The sequence below is a fragment of the Equus przewalskii genome, chromosome 14, assembly GCF_037783145.1.
Source record: "Equus przewalskii isolate Varuska chromosome 14, EquPr2, whole genome shotgun sequence".
Lineage (NCBI taxonomy): Eukaryota > Metazoa > Chordata > Mammalia > Perissodactyla > Equidae > Equus > Equus przewalskii.
Window position 1 is genome coordinate 15,316,744 of NC_091844.1, and position 8,423 is coordinate 15,325,166.

General features: G+C 48.7%; 1 protein-coding gene across 2 annotated transcripts in view; it reads left to right on the top strand.

The window, feature by feature from the left end:
- IL37 (interleukin 37) overlaps window positions 1-7,911 on the top strand; it is a 171,047-nt gene extending 163,136 nt beyond the window's left edge. The window contains exons 3-8 of one of the 2 annotated variants that reach the window (XM_070573626.1): window positions 364-541; window positions 1,770-1,900; window positions 3,374-3,436; window positions 6,597-6,716; window positions 7,095-7,237; window positions 7,476-7,911. In XM_070573626.1, coding sequence (XP_070429727.1) covers window positions 435-541; window positions 1,770-1,900; window positions 3,374-3,436; window positions 6,597-6,716; window positions 7,095-7,237; window positions 7,476-7,724 — 813 coding nt within the window. In that variant the 5' untranslated portion in view covers window positions 364-434 and the 3' untranslated portion in view covers window positions 7,725-7,911. Of the gene's footprint in view, window positions 1-363; window positions 542-1,765; window positions 1,901-3,373; window positions 3,437-6,596; window positions 6,717-7,094; window positions 7,238-7,475 lie in introns of both variants that reach the window. The other variant, XM_070573627.1, reaches the window with a different exon arrangement.
- Window positions 7,912-8,423: the final 512 nt, after the last annotated feature.

The following is an 8,423-nucleotide window of genomic DNA, read 5'->3' on the forward strand; positions in this document are numbered from 1 at the left end:
ATGAAAGGAGATTTTCCTCTGGGACATGGAGACTCCACTTGCCTAAACTCTGGGATTGGGGTAAAGGACAACATGTGGACAGAGACGTCCCTGCACCTTCCAGGCTCACTGCCTGACCTAGACCCTGCATCTCCCCTTTCCTTTCAATCATGACTCTTTCCTACACCTTTGCTGTTGGCCTGGACTTGCATCCACACAGTCTATCTCGAGTGCCTTGAAATGTGTTGAATGGATGTGGTACCGTCCTTGGCAGAGTGACACTACCCTACAGGAATTTGTTTATGCTAGAATTTGTTTACAGTTCCATACACTATCCCTTGCTGTGGAAAATGACAGGCAATGAGTGATGGCTGATAATCTAAGATGCTGTTTTTATTGGTTAAAGGAATGCTGCTGTTGCATTTGCATTTACATTCCCGAACTGACTACTTAAAATGAGGACCAGACCTGGCCCCTCTAGATCAGACATCACAGAGCAGAAGACGAACAGAGCTCCAGGACCCCAAGACAGAGCCACAAACTGTGGCGATCCCTGGCCCAGGTAGGTGGTTCTGCCCAGACATCTCTTGTTCTGATGTCCTGTGTCTGCCAAATTCTCTGCGTTCTCAAGTGCCACCCATTCTCTGTGTCCCTTGATTTACCCCCAAACCGCAAAGGTCATTGTGCTTTATGGATTTGGGGGATGCAGCCTAACAACAAACAACTTAAAATCAAATAGTAGATATTTATGCCCTTAAAGATCCATCAGGTCTCCCCACTCCCCAGAGCTGCTTGGTGGTCATCCTCTCCTTTGCTCACTGCCCTTGCTGCCAAGCCCTGGATCCCTTCTTTATCATTTTTATTTTTTGAAAACCATGTAGTTCTCTTTGTCTCACTCCTAAGCCATTCTCAAAGGATTGGGTTTCTACAAAAATTGTCCATCTCTGCAACCTTAAAAGTGGTGTGACCCTTGAAAAGTCACTTACCTTCAGGTTTTTCATCCATAAAGTGGGAATAACAATTCTTGCCCCACTTCCCTCACTATATTGTCCTGAACTAATGTTGGGGAAAGTTTTCTGTGAACTGAGTGAGATGTGCAGAATTAGGGGGTGTTTAGAAATCTCTTCTCTAACCCCTCCAACTAAAGGACCTTGTGTCAGCCCTGCCCCAAGACATTAGGAGCTGAGCCTTCTGGGACCTTTTGAGGCTTAGTTTCCATGACAAGAGGCTGCAAAGAAACTGCCTTCCTTTGAAAAGATTAGACTACAGCAGGGGGTCAGCAAACTTTTTCTGTAAAGGTTGAGACAGTCAGCATTATAGCATTTGCTGGCCACATGATCTCTCTTTAAATTACTCATCCTTGCTGTTGTATCTGGAGAGTAGCCATAGACAACATGTAAACAAGGGCATGGCTATGTTCCAATAAAACTTTATTTAAAAAACCGGCAGTGGGACAGATTTGGCCTGTGGGCCACAGTTTCCAGCCCGAGGACTAGAGCAATACACTTTGAAATTTTTATTTCATTTTTATAAAATGTTGGCAAGATCCATAAAAATGACATCATGACCCTTAATGCATTGTGACCCACAGTTTGGAAAACATTGCTTTGGAGAGGCAAAGATCAAAGAAGGAGTGATAGACAGAAAAGCATGGTCCAGCCCTGCGAGCTTTCCTGGATGCAAATGTTTCCAAGCAGAGAGCAAGGCCGGCAGCCTGTTCTTCACTCGGGTCCAGCAAGGTTTCCTGGGGTCAGAAGGTGCCATAACCAAACTCCTTCTTGTCTAGTCAGGTCCTATCCTTCATCAAGGTTCCTGTTGAGTCATTTCATCCCACTGAAAATGTCCTTTTTGGAGGAGAATTCAGGAGTGAAAACGGACTCTGAAGACTGGGAAAGAGATGAATCCCAGTCCTGCTCAGAAGGTAAGATTCTTGTGCTAATCCCTATGAGGGCCAAAAAGTAATTCCTAAAGCAGGACTTTGTTAGGCGCTGTGCACAGACCGGTTCCTCTCTGCTGACTTTGCCTGATAAACGAGCTTTGAGAACTTCGAAGTGAATTAGACGAGAGAAATCCTTGTAGAAAAAATGAAGTTTTGCCACAGGTACCCAGGTACAGTAGGTGGTAGATCTTTACCCAAAGTTTTGGGATTTTGAAGACTTGAAATACCAACTGGATGATTTTGAATCCTCCAAGTGTATCTCTTTGCTCTTAGCCTGCTCAGGCAGAGGAGAAGGTCCTGGGGCAGAAGGGGTTGTCTGAGTCTAGGTTGGAAAAATGACCCCAGCTCAGAGCTTCTTAGTGCTCTGTGGGGCAAGGCACTTGGTCGTTGGCTCAAGAGGGACAGTAACAGGAGGTTTTTGACGCAAATGACTGTCTAATGCATGGAGTGTGAAGGGAGTGGCCTGTAACATGCCAGAGCCAAACCCCTAAGCTTTCAACTCACACATGGCAATCAGAGTTCCTAAACTAAAAATCAGGACATTAGTCTGAGAAATGTGGATCTTCTAACAGTAACAAGAGAATGGTTTTGAACCAGCCCTGCTCCTGGAACAGGAGCTATGTGGTGGCCACCATGCTCATTCTGTCCCTGAGGCAGTGGGGAGTGGACACTGCGAGGGCAAAGACACAAGATTCTGTAATTTCCCAATGCCAGGGAACTTCAAATGGTATATTGAGACCATGTCCTCATTCTGCCTCTGTTTGTTGGTGCATGGGAGGCGAAGGCGCTTCTTCCTGCTTCCAACACGATCCTTGAGAATCTTCTGTCTTGCCTGGGGCTGGGGTAGCTCCACCTTCCCCCCATCCTTCCCCACCAAGGTGCAGTCCTCCTGCTTCTTCGAGGCATAGACTGTCAGAGCTGGAGGGACAGATGGGGAAAATGAGGCTCAGAGCGGTGAGATGCGGAATTCTCTCAGGCAGCCAAGCAAAGCCAAGCCTGGGTAGAACTTTCACCCCAGAGCACAAGTTCTTCCATAGGTTCTCTGTGCTCTCAGCGTACAAAAGTTGTTTGGATTATGAACAGGGATTTCATTCAGGCATTTCTCAAACTTAATCTTTTATCAGGCAGAATCCTCCAGATTATTCTCAAGGGCAATGTATACTATCCCCTTGAATTAATGCAATGCAATATTTACTAATTAATGCAATAACTGTGTTTCTAATAAGTAAGGGCGCTAGGAAATTCTGCATTCAGAAACTCAGTTAGCTCTATGTTAGCTCTGTTTCCCACCTTTCTTGATCAGGGAAGCTATTTTTAATGTCATTACTGTCTCTCTGCTTTAGTGTTTCTCAAAACACACAAAAAAGAAGTAAGGCATTAAATGGCCCCTCTGATTCTCCTAAATCCCTGGAAAATTCAAGTTTCATGAGCTAACCTCACTGTCTCTGATTCCAGACCCAGCCAGAAGCCCCCTGGGGCCAGGCCTGAGCCTTACCTCCATGAGTTCTGCACACTCATGTAAGGACCCTGGGTGGACGACGAGGGTGGCTGAGAGGCGAGGGTGGGATGGGGGATGGTGCCACTGGGCTTTCTTAGAGGAGAGGGAGAATCAGAGACTGGGGACACCTAAGAGTGCTGGGATGGGCTGAGGCTTTTTGTTTGTAGAAGCAAATCTCAGGAGGTTTGGTAAGACATAAGCTCAGGGTGGGCCTCTGCCTTTCCTGAGAGGTGCAGGTAACACATATCTGCTGAGTGGCACAGAAGAAAAGTTTCGAGCCTGGGAACCTTCCAAATGCTTCTTTGGACCATTACCAAGAGGCTGCCAAACCTGACCTCCTCACAAAGCTTATGAAAAACAGAAACTTGGCCAGCAGGGGGCGCACAGGAAAGCCACACCACTGAGTGCTGGGGTGGCCACGCACTGAGTTAGAACCCTTCTCACAGGCTCCCGTGTGAACCTCACATTAACCCCAGGAGGAAATTGTTAAGATCACTTTTCAGGAGCAGAAACTGAGGAAAAGAGAGAGGCTACCTGACCCAGGTGACACAGATAGTAAGCAACAGATGCTGGAATTTAAAGGTACTATAACCTCTGTCTAAGTCAGGTTTAAGGCTTCCCTGTCACCACTCTCTGCACAGGGCAGAGTCAGGAGACCTCAGCCTGAGTCCCAGCTCTACTGCAGGCCAGTGTGTGAACACCAGGCCTTACTTTCCTCCCAGGTAAATGGCAGTAAGCGCCATTTTAAGATGGCATGCATAAGATGAGGTGCACATGGGTGCCTGGCCCACTCCCGTGTCTCTGTGAGGAGAGGCTGCTTCACTGCTGCCACTGTTGCTGTTGCTGCAGTTGCTTTGGTTGGTTTTGGTCTTGTAGGTAGGAGGTTTCTGACTCCTGATCTGCGCTGATCTGGGGTGGAACCAACCACACATTCCTGTCTGTCGGCTCAATTCACATTTCTCGTGTCAGGACTGTGATCCCCCTCAAATCTGGGAGCAGAGGTTCTTAATGTGTCGTCCTTGGACCAGAAGCAGCACCAGCTCCTGGAAATTTGTTGGGAATGCAAATTCTCTGGCTCTACCACAGACTTCCTACATCAGAAATGGGGGTTTGAGGCTCAAGAGTTTGTGTTTTAACAAGCTATATAGTTGTTGTCATGCACAGAAAAGAGATAACCACTGCCCTACAGAAAAAATTTCCAGCACCTTAAAACTGCTTGCACCTCTACTGTGCCCTTGAGAAGGAAGTTTGAAGAAGGTATTTGGGGTCGGGAATAACGTGAGAGGATACTAGTTAAGAGGATACTGCGTAAGCCTGAGTGTGAGATGATGGGGGCCCAAGTCAAGGTTTGATGGGAGGGAAACAGGAGTAAAAGACAAACAGATTTAGGAAATATTTAAAAGGTAAAAGAGCACATTGCTAGTACTAGAAATGCAACTTATATAGCACGTCTGGGTCTCACCCTGAGCCAACTGAATCAAAATCTCAGGGGTGTGCGGCCCAGGCACCCATGGCCTTCACCTACCAGGTGGTTTCCAGTGTACAGCCAAGGCTGAGAACCACAGCCTCAGACCGTGCCAAAGAGTGGTCCTTAGACCAGCAACATCCACAGCACCTGGAGCTCATAGAAAGGCAGAGTCTGCAGGTGTGGTTAATGTTTGAGAAGTTAAAAGGGGCTTAGAGTTAATATAATTCAATGATTCTGAATCAACTGGTACCTGAGCCATGAAGTCAGAATGTCTGGGGGTGGGCCCCAGAAGAGCTCCCAAGGAGACTCTAAGGTAAGCCGGGGCTGAGGACTATGGATCTCATCTGACCCCATATCATTGTTGAGTTACTTAGGATCTCACCTGGCCGTAAACACCAAGTGGCCATGATGCTTGGGGCACTAGGCTGGGGCTGAGGAGGATCATGGGCAAGTCAGACAGGGGACCTGCTCCCTGGGAGCTTACAGTGCTGTAGGGAGATAAGACAAGGACACCAACACCTGTGCTACAGGATGAATGCACAGAGCTGTGGCAGCCCAGAGAGGAAGCCATCCCATGCAGAAGGGGCTGAGGAGGGCTTCAGGGAGGAGGTGGCAGGAGAGCCAGTGTTACAGGAGTCATCCCCCCAATCTCAGGGCAGAAGGAGACCAGGAGGACATTCCAAGCTGAGAGAGCAGCCAGAGGCCTTGTGCTAACTGCACGGGAGGAGAATGAGACTTCAGATTTCATCCCTACGTGATAATTGCCTATCACAGATAGTTATATTATAGAATCACTTGGCGCAGTGGTCACTGTATTATCATATTTGACATTTTGCAACCACCCATCCGTGACAGTGATTGGCCCACATGTGGGCTCCTGCCTTCCATCAAACAAGTGCCTGAGCTCCTTACTGAGGGGCAGGTCACCTACCCAATCAGAGGCCCAGTGGGGAAGATTCCCTGTGTAGGACCCCACCTCTAGGCAGGAATGGCCTGAATGCCCTGGGAAATCCCCTGGCCGCTGTTGTGGCTGGTCCTGCCTGTTCAAAGAGGTTCCTCCAGGGCCAGGTGCAAGCCTTCCAGGTTTTGAAGGAGCCCCTGCACTGCCAGCTCACTCTTGCATGACGCTGGGCTCCTGGGCGCTTCCTGTCTCCATCTCTCACTGCCTACTCTTCCACTGACCCTCCATTGGCCCCGTCAGTGCAGGGATCTGTCCAACCCTAGGCATTGCTGATGGCATGATGGCACCACTGAGAGGGTGCAAGAAAGAGGGTTAAGAAGAATGGTGATTAACAGCTACTGAGTCCTTTCAATAGCTCAGGCACCTGGCTAAGTTACTCTTTTGAGTAAGCATTTTAATCCTCCCAACACCCCTCTCAGGGAGGTGCTATTACTACCCCCATTTCACAGAGGAGGACATTGAGGTTTGGAGAGATTTAGTAACTTGTCCTGGGTCCTAAAGCAGCAAGTGACAGAGCTTGGATTTGAACCCATCTGTCAAAATTGGGAACCCATGTGTTCACATACATGCTAAATTGCTTGTCCTGAGCAAGGCAGAAAGCTTCGGGGTGGGAGAAATCTTCAGTGGGCTGTGATGTCCAAGCCCACAGGCAGGGCAGAGAGTTGGGGCTGGGGCTCTTGGGGATGGGCTAGAAAGGATTGAGTTTTCTGTTCCCTATGAGAAGTGTTGATATCTGGTTATATTGATCTAGCTCCAAAAGTGACGGCCAAAGCCCCGGAGAAATTCAGCATTTATGACCAAGATCACAAAGTATTGGTCCTGGACTGCGGGATCCTCAGAGCAGTTCCGGATAGACCCTACATCCTCCCAGGTGACTCTCAGTCTCAGCTGTGGTTTCTGTCCCCCCTCAGCTGGGGTAAGGCCTTCCTCTGAGAGGCGCAGCTCAGGCCGTACCATGCCTCCAGCTCCAGCAGGTGGTGGGCAGCAGGGCAGAAGAGCTCCAGAGACCACTAGGGATTGCATGCAGATTGTGTAACAACGGCCAGATGTGAGGGGGGGTCTTTCTAGAAGGGCTGGCAGAAAGAAGGAGCCAGACTGTGGAGGAAGAGGAGGCTTGGACTAGAGTGAAGGAGGCAGCTTTGATCACAGAGCCAATGGGGGACGATTATGCATCATGCCTAAAACCCTGGCAGACAAGAGGGCCTTTTCCCTGCTCTGAGGACAGACCCATTTCTCTGTCTTTTCCCAGAGACCTTCTTTGTACTAGCTTCCCACTTGAGCTCAGCCTGTGAAGAGAAAGGAAGTCCAATTCTCCTGGCAGTCTCTAAAGGAGAGCTCTGTCTCTGCTGTGAGAAGGACAAAGGACAAAGCAAGCCATCCCTTCAGCTGAAGGTGAGCTTCCAGTTCAATTTCCTTTCCCTCAGCCACCCCAAAGTGGAAGGCCAAGATCCTCAACACCTCTCACTCTCCACAAAGTCTTATCTTGGCCAATATAGCAGGAGCATCCTCGCTTCTGGAAGCACTGGGTAGAAGAGGTTCCTGCCCTCCTTTTTGGTTCTGTTCTCCAGGAGCACACATGCTGGGTTTTCTCTCAAAGACTGCTGTCTGATTAATCTCTTTTACCTCATAGAAGAAAAAACTGACTGACTTGGCTACCGAGAAGGAACAAGCACGTCGACCGTTCATCTTTTATAGGGCTGAGGTGGGCTCCAAGAACACACTGGAGTCAGTCACCCACCCTGGATGGTTCATTTGCACCTCCTGCAATTCTGGTGAACCTGTTGGAATGACAGATATTCTTGGGAAAAGGGAACACACTGAGTTTTCATTCCGGCGAGTTCACAAAGCTGAAATGAGCCCCATTGAGGCCACTGAGTAGAAAACTGCCCTATGCAATGCCTTCCTGTACTTTCCTCTCTCACACCAAGCGCAGAAGAACGTGGAGCCTACTTGTTAACGTTTTTCATTTCTCATTAGTACTTTGAGAATTCATGTCTTTAGGTCATAGATAAAATGATTGATTAATTGTAGAGTTCTTAGATGAAATAAAGTTCTGGTTGGAACGAGCCCGGCTTCTGCCCGTGTGCTGCTTCCTGAACTGTCAGTCATCCATCGGCTGTGGCATTTGCAGGATTTAGCCAGGCAGAGCCTGAACTTGCCATGGGAAGGAGCGGCTGCACTGATGCTATGCTCTAGAATTAGCCATTCTTACTGGTGTTTGACATGAGCTGAGGGGTTGACCCTGGAGTGGAAGTGCATTGATGTTGTTTAGTCTGTCTCTAGCGTCCAGTGTGACAAGAAGAAAAGCAACAGCAAGTCACCATCTAGTCAAGGGATAAGTGGAAAAGGGTAGGGTGGGTCTCAGACAAGGAGCAGGGTGACCCAAATGTGGGAGAGGCACAGAGACAAGGAATCTGAGTCAAGTGACAGTTAGGAGACCAGAGATCTGGTGAGCAGCCAGTCGGCCTCTGAGAGGTCTGTCAACAAGGGCAAGGTCCATCGCTAAGCTGGGCATAGATCCGAGAAAAGGGTGATGGGCAGGCTGGCCGGACAGAAACCCAGGACCTGGAAGCAGAGC